At 37.7% G+C, this 21,980-nt stretch overlaps 1 protein-coding gene and 1 long non-coding RNA gene across 5 annotated transcripts in view; one reads left to right on the top strand and one right to left on the bottom strand.

The window, feature by feature from the left end:
• The window catches only part of KRAS (KRAS proto-oncogene, GTPase), a 39,557-nt gene extending 20,738 nt beyond the window's left edge, over nt 1–18,819 (bottom strand). For 2 of the 4 annotated variants that reach the window (XM_053921715.1, XM_024575454.3), the window contains exons 1-2: nt 18,653–18,803; nt 14,550–14,671 (exon numbers count right to left, since the gene is read on the bottom strand). In XM_053921715.1, the coding sequence (XP_053777690.1) occupies nt 14,550–14,660 (111 nt within the window). In that variant the 5' untranslated portion in view covers nt 14,661–14,671; nt 18,653–18,803. Of the gene's footprint in view, nt 1–14,549; nt 14,672–18,652 lie in introns of all 4 variants that reach the window. The other 2 variants (XM_053921714.1, XM_053921713.2) reach the window with 2 other exon arrangements.
• LOC128780597 (uncharacterized) lies at nt 10,888–16,411 on the top strand. The gene is made up of 3 exons (XR_008426517.2): nt 10,888–11,991; nt 12,648–12,715; nt 16,011–16,411. It is a non-coding gene; the product is annotated as an uncharacterized lncRNA (long non-coding RNA).
• Nucleotides 18,820–21,980: the final 3,161 nt, after the last annotated feature.

Raw genomic sequence — 21,980 nt, 5'->3', positions numbered from 1 at the left:
AAAAATATTAACAGCTACGTTCTGTGTACTATATTCAGTTACTGAAAAAAGTAATTTACAACCTACTTGTAAACAATGAGTAGAATCTGTGATTAGAAATATTAGATTTAGGTTAAAACCAGTATTTCCTAAGTTAATCTTAACTAGAGTCATCCTTAGAAGCACAGTATCACTGAGTTACATAAAAAGGCAATGCAACCTGGTAAAAACTTAAGAAAAAACCATTAAAAGCCAAAGCATGAGCTGAAAAAAACCAAATCTGACAGGTTTAATAACAGAGCAGAAAAACAAGCACAACAAAAATCAATATATAAATACTAAAGATTTTGTCCCAACTTTAGGTTAACCATTAGAAAGAAGTATATGGAGGCAGAAAAAAACAGTCTTCAGCTATAAGTAAGGTCTTTACCAAGATTAGAATCTAAATGAGGTTCAGCAAACTATTGTTCACAGGCCAAATCCTGCCTACCTGTTTTTATCTGGCCCATGAACTAAGAATAGTTCCTACATTTTTAAATGGTTGTTAAAAAAAAAAAGACTATGTGACAAAGACCCACATGGCCCTTTAGGGAAAAATTTGCCAATCCTGCTCTAGACTAATGAAATACCTTTTCACAAATCTGAAGTATTCTCAACACATATTATTTATTCCTTTTATACTTAAAAAAAAAAATAAACCACCACTCTGAGAAAGTACAGGTTATCAAAGCCCAACCAGTTTTAAAAAAACACAGATTCTAAAAAGAAACAAGAATAGAATAAGAAAAGGATCAAGACCAAACATTCTTAATTAGTATTATTTCCAGCCTTTTAAATAGTATAAACTTTTAGATCAGGTACATAGGCTACTAACATCCTTTGGAAGCTATGATAAAATAATGCACTTTAGCTCAATGTAATAAAATATTAAATGCAGGATGTTATTCCATATATTTTCCTTCTTTCCTAGCTAAAGTACTATTGTTTTACTTTATTAAGTAGCTAAAGAAAAAAACAAAAAACCCTACCTTTTCTAAATATACTGTGCTGGCAAAAGTTTATCATAGATAGAACTCAAACATTTGTAGTGATACAATAAACTGGCAAAATCCTTTCGGAAATCAATTCCAGTATTTGTCAAGAACCATACAAATGTTCATGGGTTTTGACACAGTAATGCCACTTTTGGTAAACAATGGTAAGGAAATGTGGTTTATTTCCTTTTAAATGACTGCTACAATAGAGATACACTTAATGTGGCAGGCACCCTAAAATGTCTTACAAAGAAAAATTAGATAGGTATTTAATACTGACCTACAATCTCACGCCATTGATCTATGTTCAAAATATACTCCAAATCCAAGTACCCGCCAGCACCAATACCCTAGGGCCTGGACCATGATACTACTGTGTCTCATGCAATATCCTGCAACTACTTCCTAGCAGTTATTCCCTGTTGCTATTCTTATAAGATATATTCTGCACACAGCAGCTAGTAATTATTTTTAAATGTCACCCACTTTAAATGTCATTGGCTTGCTTAAAGTCCTCAAATAGTATCCTTTCATTCTTAAAAATAAAATCCAAAGGACTTATCACTCTCCTTCCTTAGCATCTCTGTGTTTTCTTTATATCACATATTGTAATCTGTAACTAAGTATTTATCATGTAATTCTTTAAGTCCATACCCCTTCCTAGACTTTAAATGACATGATGGTAGAGCTCACATCTGTTTTGCTCACCACTAGACCCTGTGTTTAAGTCTTGAACACAGGAAACAATCAGCACTGTCTGTTGAATAAATGAATGAATCCATTCAATGCAAATATATGCAGACACTATAAAACTGTCTTACCAATATAAGTACAAGTTTAATATAGTTTAAATTATAGTAAACAATTAAGTTATAAATTTTTAAATTATAATATAGTAAGAGTATTTTAGTAAATATATTCAAGCAACTTTTACATAATATGAAACCTTTATTGTAAAAATATAAACCAAATGATAAAGTTTTAAAAACATTTACGGGAGGGAAGACAGAAAGACTGCAGAGAAGAACACAGGGGCCTTCAATTGTATTTAGTTTTACACATTGAAAAAGAAAAAGAATCTAAACCAAAGGTGGCAGAATGCTAAGACACAAAAAAGATGGTTGGTGCATACATGTTCATTATATTTTTTCATACAGCATTAAGAGGGTACTCATTAAAAAAAAAAAGAGTGTACCCATTTTATCACCACTCATCAATAAATTTTATATTTTTATTTTTCTTTAAACTCCTGTCAGTTCATTAGGCTAAAAATCTTATTGTTTTAATATTCATTTCTTTGAGGACTAATAGTATATAGTTGTATTTTAATATTTATTCTTATCACCTATGTCCTATGCCCATTTAGATTTTTCATTTTTTTTTGCACTGACTTGCATAATTTTTTAAAAGTATTTTCCAATTTATTAACATGCCGTTAAGGATTGTTTAACGTATACAAACTTTTCTATAGACCCATTAGAGGAGTTTGAAAATTAAGACTAAATGATTCAAAATGAGATTAAATTCACTACCAGGACTTGTCATTTTTCTGTTATAATTAATAATAACCAGTTACTCAGTATGTTATCTTTCAACATGCTCAACTTAGTTTTCCACTCAGGCAGTGACCCTGACAACTGGAAGACATACTATAGTAAACAACAATAAAAACCATAAGGAAATTAATGTAAAAGTAACCATATTATTATTAATAGTAATTATAGCAGCCAACACTTATGGGAGCCCTTACTTATATGTCAGATAACTATGATAAGCATATTAAAAGCATTACCCATTTAATCTCCATCTTCATGCTGCTGATTTATCAGATGCTCTTGTAAATATGAACAGAACTGCTAAAAATGTCAGCTAACGTATTATTTGAGGATTTACAACTTGAAATACTTGTAACTTTTTCTTAATGTGTTAAGTATTATAATACTTTCAATACTTTTAAGTAACACCTATAGCAAAAAATGAGAAATCTTTACTCTCTTAATGCTGAAGTATTTTGTAACTTCTAAAACATTATTTAAAACCATCATAGAATATGTTCCCCACTATTGATTATAAGCCACCAAAGGTTGTTGTAGACAGCTAATTCTCAAAAAACAGAAACACGTACAATAGCCTGGTTAGAACTCAAATAGGGAAAAAACAAGGAATTTGGGATATATGTACAATGGTTTATTAGTTCATCCCACCTACCTACTCCATTCTCCCCTGCATCATAGAACTCTTACTAAAGTCTACTAAGTGTCATACTGTCACATGCATTATAAACTTTGACCTCAAAGAGCTAGGTATGATGGGGGAGGTATGAATGTAAATAAATAATTAAAATACAATGAAATACTGCAACACTATATGCAAGACAAAGTACAACAGAACACTATATGCAAGACAAGTACAACAGTGACACACAGGAAGAACAGATCAACTTTGCTTGTACAAATTAAGAAAGAGAGGACAGGGGAGGGCCACTGCAGGCAGGAAGGAGCAAAGAGAATGCACAAAAACATGAAACAGTACGTGGAATACATGGCACAAGAAGTTCAACGGAGCTACAGCTTGGAGGGAATTATAGGTAAGTAGAAGAAGTGAAACTGGACAATGAAGCAGAGGGTGGTTTCAATGCCGTATTAAGGAGTTTTGAACTTCACCTTAAACCAAATCAATGAAAGGCTTTTCAGTAGGAAAGGAAGATCAGGTTTACCAGGTTCAATGTTAGCATTATCATGGCAAATTACAGCAAGAAGCCAGCCCTGGCTGGTGTGCTCAATGGATTGAGTGCCGGGCCTGTACACTGAAAGGTCACTGGTTTGATTCCCGGTCAGGGCACATGCCTGGGTTTCAGGCCAAGTCCCTGGTTGGAGGCGTGAGGCAAGCAATCAGTGTTTTTCACCCTCCCTTCCTCTCTCCCTAAAAGTAAATAAAATTTTTTTTTTAAAAAAAGAAAGAAAGCAGATTAGAAGCTAGGAGATGAGTTACGAAACTATTGGGTTAACGAAAAAGTTTGCCTGGTTTTCTCCCTGAAATGGCTCTAGTAGCATTTAGTTGTCTTTAACTTAATTCAAAACAATTTTGTTAGATTACATTGTGACAGCTGTTACATCAGTGTGTACTTAAAAAAAAAATCAAAATTGGTGAACTTTTTGTAGCCATTTTAATATTGAAAATGGAAGAAAATGCGCAACATTTTTGGCATATTATGCTTTATTATTTCAAGAAAAGTAAAACTGCAGCTGAACGGCAAAAAAAGATGTGCAGTGTAGGGAGAAGGTGCTGTGACTGACTGAGCGTGTCAAAGTGGTTTGTGAAATTTCATGCTGGAGATTTCTTGCTGGATGATGCTCCACTGTCGGGTAGACCAGCTGAAGTTGACAGTGATCAAATCGAGACATTAACTGAGAACAATCAATGTTATACCATGCGGGAGATAGCCAACATACTCAAAATATCCAAATCAATACAGTTATTGGTGAAAATGAAAAATGTGTCTTTTATTTTATGGAAAAGAAACAGACTTCTTGGCCAACCCAATATTACAAGAAATGACAGAATCTGAGCTAAGGCAGCAACAGCAGTACAAGTGGAGAAGATTAAATAGTTCTGAGAAATACTTAATGGGTAAAATTGGCAGAATTACCTTTATACATTGCTGGTGAGAATGTAAATGTTGCAGCCACTGTGGAAAACAGTCTGACACATCCTCAAAATGTTAAAAATAGAGCTACCATATGACCCAGCAATTCCACTTCTAGGTATTCCCAGGAAAACTGAAAATTTACATTCACACAAAAACCTATACACAAATGTTTACAGCAGCATTATTCAAAACAGACCAAAAAAGTAAACAATCCAAATGTCCATCAGTTGATGAATGGATAAACAAAATATGGCATATCCATACAACAGAATATCATTCAGTCAAAAAAGAATGAATTATTGAAATATGCGACAGTACAGATGAACCTTGAAAATACTATCTTTCATAAACGCCAGACAAAAGGACCACATATTAAAGGGGGCAGTGCCAAAAAAGTGGAATTATCTTCTGTAGGGTGGGCCCCATGTGGTACAGGCTTCCCCCTGTAGGTGAGTGTTCTAGGAACCCAACTGTATCATTGTACCAACTAGAGTTGTAAGAGGCTACATTCAGCTTCACTGAATTTTTCTGAAGACTCAACGGGTATGCCCAATTCACGAGATGGGTGATTTACAAATGCATCTGCCCGCACAGTACTGAGTGTTCAGCAGTTTTTGACCAAAAATGGCATGACCCCTGTGCCCCACCCTCTCTATTCACCAGATCTCACCAAGTGACTTTTTTTTGTATCCCTGGATGAAAAAAGTCCTCAAAGGGAAATGTTTTGCCGATGTGGAAGAGGTGAAAAAGAATTGAAGAAGCACTACAAGGCATCCAAACGGACAAGTTCAAAAACTGTTTTGAGCAGTAGAGAAAACATCTTGAAAGGTGTATTGCATCAAATGGAGAGTACTTTGAAGGTGAGTGAAGCTTAAACATGTAAGAATACAAACAAAATTTTTAATAAATTCTGGGGGTTTTTGGGGGGCCCCCCCTCATATGATTCCAATTATATGAAACATACAAAACAGGAAAATACAAAGACAGAAAGTAGAATACTAGTTGCCAGAGGCTGGATGGAGAACCTGGGGTTATAAGGCTTCTTTTCTAAAAGAAGAAATGTTATGGATGAAAATGTAATGCAACTAGATAGTGGAGATAGTTGCACTATTCTGTGAATATACTAAGAACCACTGAACTGTATACTTGAAAAGGATGAATTTTAGGCTATGTAAATTATATCTCAATTATTTTAAATGGCAGAGTTAACTGAATAGGGAGGAAAACAAAAGGGGAAGGGTAGAGGTAAAGGTGAGTTCTATTTGGGGCATGTTGAATTCCGTATGTTTGCAGATTGTTCTGTGGCTATGACCTGTAGGCAGCTTGATATACAGGTATGATGCTTAGACAGACGTCTAGGCTAGAGACACACTCCTGAATCTTCAATCTATGGGCAGCCACAGAAACACCACTTGTGGTATGAGCGTGGGTAAAGTACTTAATCTCTCATCTACTCTAAGACATTATTCCATTGGCTATGAATGTGGGTAAACAACACACAGGACTTTGTATACATATTAGAACTGAAAACTATGAAAATCCCTTTATAAAATAAAAAGTATTATAAAAACTATTATTTTATATATTATACTGTACTTGCTATTATAAGGCAAAAAGGTAGAAGGCAGGCCACTGGCTACTAGAACTAACTGTATCTTATAAAATCACTGGATATCTATACTTGGACTACTTTTTGCAAAACCAATCACTGTGTTTTAAAATAAATATAATGAAGCAGGACAAGCTCCAGGGAAGGAAAGCTAAAACTCTGAGAGTTATGAAGGATTTTTGTTATGACTAGGGAACAAGGGTGTTAAAAGAGCTTGTTCTCGTGAGAGAATTTTTTTATTAAGATGTTTGTTAAATGGATAAAGAAAAAAAAGACATCTTCACAATGACAAATACTTGAAATAATGAGAATGTCAAATCTTAGTTTAAGGCCAGAGGAAATAAAATTTGTACCACTTCCAAGAGATAAAGCTGGTTCAATAATCTCAATAAATTCAAGGAAAGCTGCACAACAGACTTTAAAAATAAATACATGAGAAGCATACATCTGTAACCTGCTGAAGTCATGTGGTATTTTCCCATAAATGATCATTTGATGCCAAGGTCAGAATGTGAGGCCTAATCAACCATGGATCCAATCCTAATGATTATAGATGCCAATATATTTTTCATGTTTTGTATTATATGTTTCTCACTCTTCTTTTCTTAGCCAGATACGAATATCTTTATCCAAGATACATCTCCATTATCCAATCTGTTGAGTCTTTAAAAGGGAGGAAGTAAACATGAAATAATCTAATACATGAGAGACTTTTCTCCCTCAAAAGTGAACATTTACTTTTACCTTTCAAATAGTAAATGCCTATTTTTAAAAAACAAATACCACAACCCTGACCCATGTGGCTCAGCTGGTTGGGCATCATCTGGCAAAGCGAAAGGTCACTGGTTTGATCCCTGGTCAGGGTACATGCCTGGGTTGTGGGTTTGGTCTCTGACTGAGGCGCATACAGGCAACTGACTGATGTTTCTCTCCCTCTCTTTCTCCCTCCCATTCCCTCTCTCTAAAATAAATAAATAAATATATAAATAAATATATAAATAAAAATACTACAGAGAATGGAAGTCTGACATAAGTCCTATAATATTTTATGTTCCTATCTTCTCTTACATAAATGGAATCAGACTCTACACACTGTGCTATGATTCAGCGTAACTTATATAATGGACATTTTTCAATGTCAATACCTAGTCCTTTTCAATAACTGCAAATATGATTTGTATAGATAACCATAAATTACTTTACCCATTGCCTTATCTACATGTCCCTGGTAGACATGTAGATTTCTACTTTTAAAAATCAAACAACACTGCAATAAACATCCCTGTATATTCATCTTAAACACTTACCAAACTAAATCCTTGGGATAAATTCCTAGAGGTCGAACTAACCTAGAAGTAGTCAAAGAACATGCAGCTTACATTTTAATACATATTGCCAAAATGACCAGAAAGCTGTAAGATTATACACTCCCATTTATAGAATAAAGAGTAGTACACATTTCTCCACAGCCTTCCCAGCACTGTTGTTTTAATATTAGCCAACATGAAAGTAAAAAATGTTATTTGTTTGCACTGGCACTTCTATATTAATGAAGTATCTATTTATGTTTACATGTCACTTTTTTTTTTCCGTTGGATAGTATGGCTATTTATATCCTTATCCCCGCTTTTCATTTTTGATATTTGCCTTTTTCTAAAAGTTATGTAACGCAGCTTCCTGATGATGGAAATAGTTTCCCCAGACTTCCATGTGTCTTGTATTTTTGTTAAAGATGTCTTAATTTTTATGTAGACAAATAGCTCAATCTTTTCCTGAATATTTTTTTATATAGTTTAAGGATATTTTGAAAATGAAAAGGATCCCTACTTTTCTCAATGGAGAAAAATATTTAATCCCAATTACACAAATAAAGAAGCTAATCTAATGTTAATTTACTCAGTCTGTGTTATTTATATAATACTACAAGAACCAGGATTTAAGATCTCATTTTTATTTCAACAGCTGTCTAATAGTTAACATTAAAATTTATACAAGGTAGAACCAGGGTTCTCACCATTGGAGAAAGAAGATATGGAGGGAGGTGAGGAAGAATGAACTCGTGATTTTAAAATACACTATATTTCTTAGCTCTGTCCATTGAGAAAGGTATAGAAGCAATGACACCCCAACTGCAATAAACATACCTAACATCCAGATATTTTTATTTTTATTTATTTTTAAAGATTTTATTTATTCATTTTTAGAGAGAGGGGAAGACAAGGAGAGAAATATCAATGTGCAGGTGCCTCTCATGCACCCCATACTGGCAACCTGGCCCACAACCCAGGCATGTGCTCTGACTAGGAATCAAACTGGCGACTCTTTGGTTCACAGCCCACACTCAATCCACTGAGCTACACCAGCCAGGGCACATCCAGATATTTTTAAATATCATTCCCCACTAGAAGAAATTAGGGCTCTCGGGACAAACAGTTGAATCCAGGGTGGGGCCAGGGAAAGAACAAGGGGAACCTGGAACATACTGTAACACAACTAAGGAAGACCTCGAAAACTGATGGGGACATGTCAAAAGGATACAGAGACCAGCTGAAAAAAAGAGTCCACTGGCTATACCAAAAACAAATCTGAGAATCAATAATTATAGTATGAGTCTTTAACACATTGACTAACAAACGAATCCATGAGTCCATACAAATACCAATAAGAAAAATCAAACAAAAAAGGGAAGTGGTGAGAAAGTAGAGGGCTGTTACTTATGGTAGATGTCAACCAATAAATGTAGCAGAAATGACAGAAGATTAACTACCATTTTGTAATCACTATGGTAATAATTTATTCTGGTGAGTATTATCAGTGGATACTACATCCCACCGGGTACAAATATGTTGAACAGGATATTTATATTCTCGAAATATCCCCCTACAGAGTACATATTAATTATAAAAGGGAGAGAAGATAGCTTAACAGAGAGGAAACAGACATCACCTTAACCTGACAACCAATGTTACCACCACCAATAATGGAACAAACCTGTGCCGATTGGTGTGCTGCACAGAGCACACACATCACTTTGGTAGTATTCCGGCCCAAACTGTTTAAACTGAATCTGATCACGAGGAAGCAATCAGACAAAACTGGTCTGAATTCTTCAGAAAGTACCACTGTCATGAATGACTAAAAAAACGTAATAAACTGTTATATGTTAAAACAGACTTTGTGACATGACAACTTAGTTTTTGATCCTGGATCAGGGGGAAAAGAAGAAATTGCTTAAAAAAAAAGGAAAAGAAAAAGAACATTTTGAAAACTGACAAAATTTGATCATAGACTATGTATGAAATAATTTTTTGTATCAATGTCAAATTTCTTAAATCTTACCACTGCACTGTGGTTATACAAGGAAATGTTCTTATTGTTAGAATAAGGTCAGCAAACTTTCTGTAAAAGACCAGATAATAACTGGTCTCTGGTGAAAACTACTCAACTCACATTGTAGTTGAAAGCAGCCATAAACACATACATAAAGAAGTATGTCTCATTTAAGAATAAAAGGTATTCACTGTATTATTTTTTACTACATTTCCATAGATTTGAAAGTTTTCAAAATAAAAAGTTGAAAAATTATGCAAGGTAGGCACTATGTCCCTACTTAATCCTCTCAAATATTTTATTTTTACTACCCATTTCTACAAATTTAAGATCACAATAATATAACTATTCCAAAAACCCAGGCACTGTGATAAATAATACAGTTAAGAGATGCAAGAAATCTACTGCCCTCCTAAAGCACTAAGCCTCTAAATTACGTTATATACAATTAGGGTCACTGTCTAGAAACACTGCTCTTCAAAATACATCTTAAGGCTAATAAGCCCAACGAAGGCAGTGATTTGGTCCCTTTTGCTCCTCAGTGTGTCTCCAGCCCCTAGGAAGGCTGTACGGTATAAAGTGGACACTGAATAATATTTGTGGAGTTAAGGAATTCGTTGCATAGTTAAAAGCAGAATCTTAAGAAATACCAAAGCATAATACTTTTTCCTTTCACTTATTTCCATTACCAGCTTTCATTTGTATATTTTTAAAGCTTTATATTTATAAAATTCAAGTTTAGAATAAAACATGTCCAATAATTTTTAACATTCAGGCCTAAATAGTTATCATTAAGTAAATACTTATTCTTATATTGACCTAAATAAAGCACCTGAATTTTGTGTTAGTTTATTCTAAAATTCAGGTGCTCACAACTATTCTATAATCCTATAAAAATCTACAAAATGTGAACTGTTGCAATTTGCCACTTCTGAATAGGCCCTTCTAACACCCCGTTAACACATCACTAAGCATTGAACCTCCTCTGTACTTGTAATGAAATTCAGAGCCACTGTGCCACTTCATTCCCTCAAACAAAATAACCTCCCCTATTTTTTCTTACTGAGCTGCACTGCCTTTCTTAATTAGAAGTATTCACTTAAATATTTAGTTAGGCTTAACTTGTCCATACAGTAATCTTAATGTTAGCAGAGAATAAAATGATACTTTAGATTTTAAAATAATAATTAAATAAAATGAAACTTTTAATTAAATTGTATATATTTATAAAATGATTATACCTACAATTTAAACAGGAAAAATATCCATACTTAGTGGGTATTTCATTGTTATTTATTATAAAAGCAAATAAGTTGACCAGTAGAGGGCACTCATTTGAAAGAAGGGAAGAGCTGGCTACAGCCTTGGAGAGAACTTCATTTACAAAATTGTTATATATGTTACCTTATTTTTAAAAAAGAATGTTTTAACATATTTAATGAATTACTGGTTTAGAAGAGGTAAAGCTTAAATCTATATTATGTTAAAAATCTAACATAAACCTCATTTAGGTACTTGGAGTTTAACAATTCAAGGATGTTTAAAGTTACGTGTTGCACACATTAGGGTCTCAACCTCAGCAATACTGACATTTTGGGCCAGGTAATTATTTGTTGTGGGGCTATCCTGTGCGCTACTCCCATACGTGGCAGCAGTCACCTCCTCAAGTTGTGACAACAAAAGTATCTCCAGATATTGCAAAATGTTCCCTAAAGGCAAAGTCACCCAGCCACTCACTGACAACTACAGAAAGCCAGAAAAATAACTGCTTGCAAGTCTACACAATGCTTTTTAACACCACTGTTAAATACTGTTTAATATTACAAATTTTCTCTCTTTAATCTAAATACCTTAGTTAGCACATAAAATAAATTCCATAATTAACATGAAAAAATAAAAAATAAACTGATAAATCTTGGTGATTACAGCTCAGAGCACTAAAGATGAAACAAATCAATCCAATTATAAATCAATTCTTCCTTACTGAGAAGGGTATAAAACTTGGCCTGAATTGTAAGTGTCACATTAACGAAAGCATGCAGATGTCAGCGAATTAGAGCCTGGAAAAAAATACTTCTTTCTATACCTATTTTTACTAGTATGTTATATCCAGTAGACACAATATCTATATCTGCTAAATGATCAACTGATGACTCTGATTTGTATGTCTATAACCACTTGTATTTTTTAAGACCAGATTTTTCTTCTTCTGTCAAATTTTCCTTCAGAGAACATGTTTTCATAATAGTAAAGGATCTCTAAACTATAAGAACATATTATTTCTAGCCTGGTATGTTTGGGGGACTGCTTTGAGTTTTTAATAATCTTGTACCACTGAAGAGGATTTCATCATCTCTGGAACTCTTTGATGGACTCCATAAAAGATAAAGGTAAAATCTTTCCGAATAGAAGTAAAGGAGATTATCATGTGCATAGCCTAAATATAAACATGCTCCACAAATGTCATACCTACCTCATTCTATATCCTATCTCCGCCATTAACATGCCACTAGATGTACGTAAGATCAAACTTTGGTACACTGATAAATCTGAACTACTTCTTTGCTTGAAGGCTAATTTTTCATTTTTAAAAAGTTATAGAAGGATACAGTGGAAATTCCATTTAACTTAGTCTCAGAAAACTTAAAATGCTACCACTTACTATCCAAGTACCCTTAGGAAAGTTACCACCTCTCAGAGACCATTTTTATCTGTAAATGAAAGAAGCAATGACCACCTTACTTACCTATCTCATAGTATATAAATCTTTGCAAATTCTAAACCACTAGAAAATAATGGTATTACCTGATTTAACATTTTTTTCTTAATTTCTTTCCATTTGTTTTAATGCAGAAAAACTGATGAGAATTCCAAATGTGCAAATTCCATGTCTCATTTTCTCTCTGACCTACATTATTCACTAATCAAAACCTAACAGTAGTGATATCCCATCCTCCTTTTTAACTTTTTATAAAAGCATCAAGTCAGCATTTTTGCTTACCTATTTATTAAAATAAACTAACAAATTACATTGCCTTTCTTGTAGTTGAACTACACACCAAGAATTTAATGTGTCCGTTGCCTCAGAGACAATCTCTGTATACCTTTTCCCAGGTGGGTGAAGTAGTAAGGGAACGCCAGTTTCAAAGTTCTTAAGTAATCAGTGTTCTCAGAGTCAAGTCTGGTATGGCAGAAATCATCAGAGTCATGGGTCTGAGTTTATAAACATTATCTACCTTCCCCCAAAACAAAGGATTAACTTTTAGCTTTAGTTCTCTAAAGTGTATATTGCACTTTAACAATTGTGACCAAAAGGTTTCCTAACCCATTTTATCACATTATCATACATATAACATTCATGACCTCATAGGAAACAATGTAATGGAATTCTTCAGATTTTCAGAGAAGATGGTGGGTACTTCTGCTAAAACCATCTTCCAAAATCCCAGGAACACTTCAATGCTTAACCTGAATTCTATTTAAAACTTCCTTTCACTTCTGATTTAAATGGTGAAGTATGCCAAGTAGCCTTGGCTTTAGAAATGAGTTAACTATTTAATCCTCCTTGAAGACAAAAAGAAAGCAAAACATAACCATCATACAGCATGAACTGACTTGTCAAGAGAGAATAGAGACTATTTTATAGGTGGTCCACTTCAGTTAGACTCTTCCCCATTACGAATGCAAATTCTTAAACTTGGAAGCCAAATAAAAAGTGCTTCTATATTTAAATCAAATCTTTGCAAATAAGCATGATTTCCCCATTTTTTTCCTACAGTACCAAAAACATTTGCCATTTCCTTATAAAACTTACCTAATCAATCCTCAAAATTCTCAACTGCATAAACATCTTCCCAAGGCCACCAATGCTCTCAGAATCTAACTCAGTGAGGTCAAAATGTGTTTCTTCAAGGCATTATACTTCTTGGAACTCAGAGAAGGTTCTGGGAAATTTTTTGGAGCTGATTTGAAAAATTGGTGTATCAGGTCCAGAATAAAAGCTCAGGGGTCAGGATTATTTAACCCAAGAAGTCTAAGAAATAAACCAACCATACAAGTCTATTTCAAAGATGAGGCAGTATACTTATTTTCCTCTCCACTAATGTTAAACTTAACATGTACATTCCGATTATGCATAAAAGACGGTTAATTTTGGAAATGAGTTAACAAGGACAGTAATGCCATCCCCTTCTGCAGCTCTTCGGGATTAAATTAATCCTTATTTGCTTGATACTACCTGACCTCTCAAGGTCTGTTCCAGGCCTTTATTCTATCTATCATTTTGCTGTTGGCCTTTACTTTGGTGATTTCTTCATTAAAATAAAAAAGTCTGAAAATTATTCATTAATCAATTTGTAATAAAAACAATTGTAATATTTCCTTGAGTAAGTTAGAAAAGGGCTGCAAAGCAAAGTTAAGGATTGGTAGTGGTACCCTCACATGTATATATATACATAGATATATATCTATATATAGGTTTAGATATATAAATATGCAAACAATGAATTTTTAAAATATATCAGGTAGCTGTAGGTTCTCCACTGCTCCAATATGAAGAGAAAATAAGGAAATCAAAATACCAAAAAAAGCCCCATGAAAACAGCCACATTTAAAAAAAATTGTTAGTATACATAAGATATAAATTCACATTTTCACCCTCTCACAAAACTCTGAAATGGACTTCTAATCAAAATGCACACATACTAACACGGAATGAATGTTAATGAATCTTGAGATTCTCCTGAGAGAAGGGCTGTCCATAGTTACAGTTCTGTGTAACTTCAGAGTAAAGCCTGGGAGCCTAAGTACATTCCTGATAACTTAATAAAATTACTTTCAAATAACTGTCTTATAATGAGTAAACAAAAAAATGATCAAGGAAACTGTTTTGGTTCCCAAAAGATGGACCTGCACAAATGAAGATGCATAATATTAAAACAAGATTTACCTCTATTGTAGGATCATATTCATCCACAAAGTGATTCTGAATTAGCTGTATCGTCAAGGCACTCTTGCCTACGCCACCAGCTCCCACTACCACAAGTTTATATTCAGTCATTTTCAGCAGGCCTTATAATAAAAATAATGAAAATGTAACTAAATTAGAACATGTATCACACATGAGGTTAATATAATCCAAATACTCTACCAATACATTTTAACACAAATTCACATTATGGAAAATTTCAAAATACCTCAGAAAATTCAATGACAAAAACTCTAGTTGACTATAGATGTGTACTGTAATGAGATGCACTCCATTTACAAACGCCTCCATCAACACTTCAGAAAAATGCATCCAGAGTACCAAGTTCTCCTACCTTATATTCAGGTTGTTCTATCTGAACAGCCAGCCTGCCGTCCTGTAGCATTTAATGGCTCTCAAAGGAACACGCCATGACTGTGCTCAGTACAAGTGTCTAGCACAATGCTCTACGCCCTGTGGACACACCCACACACAACTGTTGCCGGCTATCTCTGCTGGCTGGCTATGGCCCCTAAGAGTTACAAGTGGGTATGCTGAGTGTCTCTGTTGGAGCCAAGGGCTACAGAAAACTTTTAAAAAGCATCATCACAGTTAGTTCTCCTGAAGAGTTAGCAAGAATCAGATGGGAACTGGGCGGGGAGAGATGGAAGGATTGTTAAATAAAGTTGCACTGTGTAGTGAGGAAATAAAAATTGAGACCCAAAGCAGGTAAGGACAATATCTATCTGATGAACATTTTAATGTGTAAAATATCTGCTGGGGAAAATAATGGTATAAAAACTGAGAGACTTTAAGAATTTTGTAATATTCAGTAGAGTTGATTTGATCATCAATCACAATATCTAATCCTATATTAGTGCTGAAAATATAATTATGTAAAATTTAAATATAAGCACTGCTCTTAATGAGAAATTTTAGAGAGATGTAAGTCAATATTCCTCAGTAATCCACGTAACTTACTCTTTGCATCTTGTACATCATTTCCCAACAACTGCAGTAAATGCAACTGGTAAGGTTAACAGTAAATAGTTTTTAGTCAGTTGTTTCAAACTTTTTGAAACGAACTGAATTTATTCTTACTCCCTCTTCCTCAATAACTACGAGATATTATTATAAATTAGAAACTGTGGAGAGAATGGCAGTAAATGCACAATTTATTATTATTAGTCCCAAACTAATGAATATGCAGATACAAACACTATATACATGTAGCATTCTACTTACTGAAGACCAAGAAGTATCCAAATAGGCACAAAAAAATAAAATACGGTTTTCCAAATGATAACACACTAACCACCTCCTTACCCCATCCCTGAGCCCTCTCACGAAGACTCGACAGGCTACACAACTGTTATCACAGACTGTTATATTACAGCTCCCAGGCCTACTCAGCGTCACCTAACCTTACTTGCTCTTGTCTAGGGCCAGCCACCTTGGGAGCCACTAAAAACACGTATCTTACTTATTCCAAATACTGGCCATAGCAGATGGAACAGATGAGGAGAATCACACCGCAACGTATCCCTGCCCACCAAACCCTATAAAAAATTTGGAGAGCCTGGAACAGCAGCTCTCCAAATGTGGTCCAGGAACCCAGTGAGGTTCCTAAGGCTTTGTGGGGAAGAGCGTCCAAGAGGTTAAAACTGCTTTCATAAAAATACTACAATGTTGATTACCCTTTCCACTCTTGTTCTTTCACAAGTGCAGAATTTTCCAGATGTGTGATCACAATATATTGAATGCAGAAGCAGATATGAGGATCCAAATGTCTTCTATTAAGTCATATAATTAAGGAGATTTGCAAAAGTGTTAAACAATGACCCCCTTCTCACTAATTTTTGTTTTGAAAAAGTTATTGTTCATTAAAAGTGTATTTATGTTACCAAGTAATGGTCTTATTTCTATTTTTAAATGAATTAATAAATGCTTCAAATTCTCAGTTTTCACTTCTATGATTGGAAATATTGACACACCCCATGTTGGGATCTTCAATGACTTTGAAGAGTATAAAGGGATCCTTACAACCCAAAAGTGTGCTAGCCTTGACTTGGTGGATGTTGGATTAGAGCTTAGTTTTACATACATGTGTGAACTCTGAGAGAAACACACCTTCTAGTCTACTTGTTTATGAGTGGTTGTTTCTGTTTCTGGAAAAAAAGAAAAGAAAAGAAAAGAAAGACACCTTTAAATTTGATTATAAAAATCACATGATATTTAAGTCCACTAGAGAGAACTGGGGTCTTACTGGAGATCACATGCCAGAAGTAGCCCCCTCACCCAAACCGAAAAAAGCTAGAAATGGGTGGAAATGGGACCAGAATCCAACATCTTGTTAAAAGGAAAAGAATAATTATTTCTCATAAAAATTATCATGTCATCTACCATCTCTTAAAACCAAGTATGCCTCTATATGGCTACAGTTTCAAAGCAAGAAGTACTGATATTAACTACGTTTGATATCTAGGTCCCAGTCAGCATTTTGGACCTAACAGTGATATCTCACATATGGTTGATTCTGAGATGACTATTATGAACAGACTTTTTCCAGTTCCAATTTCTTTTTAAATGAGTTTTTCCATTACAAATGTAACATGTATGTTGTGTAAAAATTAGAAAACACCTTTCTGTTGTTAACACCTTGTTCTGATGGATATGAAGAATTATGAAGGTTAGGGCCCAGCTGGTGTGGCTCAGTGAACTGAGTGCCAGCCTGAGAACCAAAGGGTCACCGGTTGGATTCCCAGTCAGGGCAGGTGCCTGGGTTGTGGTCCAGGTCCCCCAGTGGGGGGCACTCAAGAGGCAACCACACACGTTGATGTTCCCCTCTCTCTCTCCCTGCCTTCCCCTCTCTCTAAAAATAAATAAAATCTTTGAAAAAAAAGATTTAAGAAGGTTAGCTTAGGACTTCAGCTACAGCATGCACATGCCTAAGAGTATTTTAAGCAGTTGGCTGGAAGATTGCTACAATTAACTCCTCTTGTAATCAGTTTTAAAAAAAAAAATTGTGTGCTGTTTAAGAGGACTGTAATAACTCTTGGGATGGAGGTCAAATTTTAAGGATGAGAGTAACATAAAAGAGATCAGGAGAACAGGAAAACTGAACTTCTAGGCTGATTTTGGCTATTACTGTCTACACTCAACTAACTAGCAAGGGAAAAAACCCTGCTTCTGCTCTGCGGATTTTCTGCGTCTGTTTCAAACTTGACAAAGCAAAACAGACCTTCTGGGATTAACTTTTTTCCTTTTCACTAAGTCACAGACTTTACATTGCAGGGTGTTGGCCACCTGTTCTTCCACCAACATCTCTACCTCCTCCTTTGTGGCCACAGCAATGTCATAGCCCATGCATGGGGGAGGGGAACACTCAGGAACTCGGCTGCAGATGCATTTTTTTCCCCAAACACAATAACCTCAAAGAATGGTCTCTAAGCACTTTCCTGTGGTCCTTCAAAACGTGATCTCTCCCCTTACTCATATATCCCCTGACACACTGAGGAGGACCACTATCCGGCCGGTCTGCGCTCGAGGGAGAAGTTTATTCCTTCGTCCTAGAGATGCTAGATGCAGCAGAGAAGGCAGTCGCCGCGGCCAGCCGAGCGCTCGGAAGGGAGGAAGAGGTGCGGGAGCGCAGGGGGAGAGGGAGAAGGAAGGACGACGAGGGGGAGGGGAGACCGGAGTGCCGCGGGAGTCACCTCCACCGCACCCCGCCGCCCCAAGGGGCAGCCGCCCGGCCCGCGAGTTTCTCCCCGGCCGCCTCCAGTCGTGGCTCTCGGGAGGAGGAAGGAAGGGGTTCCCCGTCCAGGAAGCTGCACCAGCGGCGACCGCCTCTAGCCTCACCCTCCTCAGCCCCGCACAGCCTATTCCTCATTCCCCGCGTCCCCGCGCCTCCCGCGGCAGACCCCTCCATAGTGTCCGCCTACCCGCCCTCCCGGGCTCCGCGCCCGCGCCCCCTCCCCTCCCCTCAGGGGACCCCTAATTCATTCACTCGCCGCCGGCCCCGCCCGTCGCGGGCGCGGAGGGTCGGGTCCAGGGCAGGGGCCCAGGAAGGGTGGTCCGCTCCGTACCTCTCTCCCGCACCTGGGAGCCGCAGAGCCTCTGGCCCCCGCCGCCGCCTTCAGTGCCTGCACCGCGCTCGCTCCCAGACTGAAATGGCGGGGGCCGGGAGTACTGGCCGAGCAGCCGCCGCCGCCGCCGCCGCCACCGCGCCGCTGAGCCTCCGCCGCCGCGGCCGCCGCCTAGGGAAATCGAGTTCCGATTACACCGATGAGTTCGGGGCCGGGCGGCCGCAGAGGGCAGAGCTATCGACGCGCTCGGCGCTCGATTCCTCTGCAGACCGGCGTGCGGGGAGGGAGCGGCTGAGGGCGGTGTGGGAAGAGGGAAGCGAGTGAGCTGGGGAGGCGGAGCGGGGGCCGGGCCGGCGAAGGGAGGGGGTGGCCGTGGCCGCGGTGGGTGGGAGATCCCGGCCGGGGGTGCTGGTGTTCAGGGCGGCAGCTCGCCGAGGTCACCGCTGGACCCACGCGGCCGCCCGCGCCCAGGTCTCGCCGCAGAGTCGGACCCCGCCGGCGTGTGGTCGTCTAGTCGCACCCCGGAGAGACACCCGGAGCGACCCTGCCGCGCCCCTATCGGGTCTGCGCGGAGAAGCTGCGAAAATCCCGCCATGTCTCGGCATTTGCCTGCACTTGTTCACGTTCATTTAGTGTCACTCAGTGCGTGTAAATAAACAAGCAGTCACCAAACGTGGGAGGGAGAGACTCGGCGGACGGCCCCCTGCCCAGGGCTTCCTGATCTGGGCTGGGTGATAACCAGCCTGAACGCTGGGGCTGGGGACAGAGCCCCAGGCCCAAAGGAACCTGGCAAATCCTTTTTATCACTAATTTTATGGGGAGGAGGAGAGGGGAGTGATAGGAGTCTGTTGGGGTTTTGTTGTTGTTGTTTCTGTGGATATTGTGAAGCCATCACAGGTCACTCTAAACAGGGACCTCAAATAATACCTATTACTCTTGACGGCTCAATCAGAAGGCGAATTACTTTGAAGTGGAAATACCCTTGATACTTTGGACCTGAGGAGAATCATTCAAACATTAATTAGAAGATTGAGATTAATCAGTTAACATTCAGGGAGTTAACACATTGAATGAACAATGTGACAATTAAACCTGCTGGCGTAGCCATAATCTCCGTGGTTAAACTACCTAGAAAGGTAAACGGTCCACATCATAAAGTACGAATAAAGCAGTCACTGTTTTAAATCCCAACTACTTTGTTAATCTCGGCCGTACACCAACTGTCACCCTTCCTTCTTACCCCTTATGTGGCCTGTAATCCGCAAGGCTTGTTGCCGTCTCCCTCTCCTAGCAATTGGTACCAGGTAGTAGAGCGAGAAGAGAGGAAGTGGACACACGTCCGCTGCAAATCCCCAAAGCTTCCTCTGACACCAACTTACAATCTTTGTTCAAATGTGTTCTAATGAGTTCTTCCAAAAGGTCATCCATGATATAAGATCTCTCCCCACTCCCCTCTCCGCAATCTATCTCTCCTCCTGCTTTATTTCCAGAGCAATTATCACCTTCTAATATACTACATAAGTTATTTGTTTTCTTGTTTCTCGCGCCAGAATGTAAATTCCATGAGGGCAGGGATGTTAAGTTTTACTTACTGCTGCATTTCCAGTGCCTACAATACAATAGGTACTCAATAAATATTTGTGGGATGTTGAATGAAGTTATGTACCCTCCGGAACTCAGTGACTCTAAATCCTTATTTAGACTGAGTGCCTTAAGTTCTCCATAATGTTTTCACCTTTCTTACAAAATCTGCACTTACCTACTGATAAACCACACTGTATGAAGTCTAGAAAAAAGATTCTGCACATAATGGACACAATAAGTTTTTATTAAGTGAATGAATTTGCATTTATTTGTATGTTGCTTTGTAGTCACTTATGAATCACTGATTTTGTCCAATTTCAAGTACATCATGAGCTCTTGTTTTCTCTGACAGCTGTTAATACAATGTTCTTCCTGTAGTTGGTGCTCCATAAATCTTAAAAGGACAAATATAGACGGGGAAAAGCTTTACATTGCACTTGTACGCCGATTATAAAAATTCTGGCATTAGCAGAAACCTAATCCATTCATATGGTCTCAGTTGTCATCTAGGCTCATGATTCCCAAAGCAAATCTGAATCTCACTACTTGTCCCATGCACCAGACACTCAGCTTCACCTCACACATTCGATTTCTTCCTTTAACTTCTACGCAGTGTACACATGTGCTGTGTCAAGTCTTCCCACCATTCAGTCCTGGGGGCTTTCTCAGGAGCCAGCAGTCTCCCCAACAATTTCCTAGCCAGGGCTTAGAGCAGTGGGTCTCAAAGGTCAACACTTCATGAAGAACTTGACATGCTTACAAAAATGCAAGTTCCTTGGCCCCTCACCCAGATATACCATTCAGTTCGTCTAAGGTGAACCAGAAATCTTCATTTTTATCAAATCAGATTATCTTAAACTAGTGGTTAGCAGACTGCACTTTGAGAAACTTTCATCTAGATACTCAAATCCCTCTCTTCTCCTCTTGGAGGCTGCACTTTCTAGCCTTTCAGGGTTTCTCTTCCTTAAGCCTGCTAGCTGCATTGAACAGTCTCCCTGGCTCTCCCTTTCTTTGCTCCCCCTGAGGACAAGTACACAATCCTGTCCTGTGATCACGATGGGGAAAAAAGAGAGGAGGGTAACAGAAAGCAAGAACCCCGGGGTCCAGGCTTGCTCTAAGATGTAACTATTTCTACCGTCTCCTGTTAACATTTGTCTGGGAAGGCAGCCGCATACACATGTGCTCATGCTCACATTCTTTTGATCTTGCTTTATGAAGTTCATACTGACCCTTTCCTTCATAAGATACCCTCTTCTGCAGACACAATCACAGCAAACAACAGGAATACCCTTGTGTTAGTTGGGCTCTTGTGAGATATAAAATGCTAGGCCAGGTTCAGAGCACTGCAAATGCTCAGGGTTCATTTTAAGGAAATAAGGAAACTCCAGAAAGTCACATCATCAGCCATAACTACTGCTCTTTCCAAGAATCAACGGCAATTTTTGCGATCCAGCAACAGGCTGGGGTGCTTTGCTCATCCTCTCATTAACAAGCATCTATTTTACTCTAATACTCTAATAATTTTGCCATTCTTCTGAATCAGCATCTCTCTGCTTCTTTCTCATATAGGTCTCGGCTTCTACTGCTTCCAGTGACAACCTTCTGTGAGTTACATTTAAGACATTCCGAGAAAGAGAATCTGAATGAACCTGTCATTCACTATTCAATAAGAAGGGCCTTTGGGGAACACCATTTCCCTGATGGTGGCCAGCCTTGTATAAACATGCCTGGTTTAGAGATCATT

The sequence above is a fragment of the Desmodus rotundus genome, chromosome 3, assembly GCF_022682495.2.
Source record: "Desmodus rotundus isolate HL8 chromosome 3, HLdesRot8A.1, whole genome shotgun sequence".
Taxonomy (NCBI): Eukaryota; Metazoa; Chordata; class Mammalia; order Chiroptera; family Phyllostomidae; genus Desmodus; species Desmodus rotundus.
The sequence above is the reverse complement of the archived record's forward strand: the minus strand, read 5'-3'. Positions and strand labels throughout refer to the sequence as shown.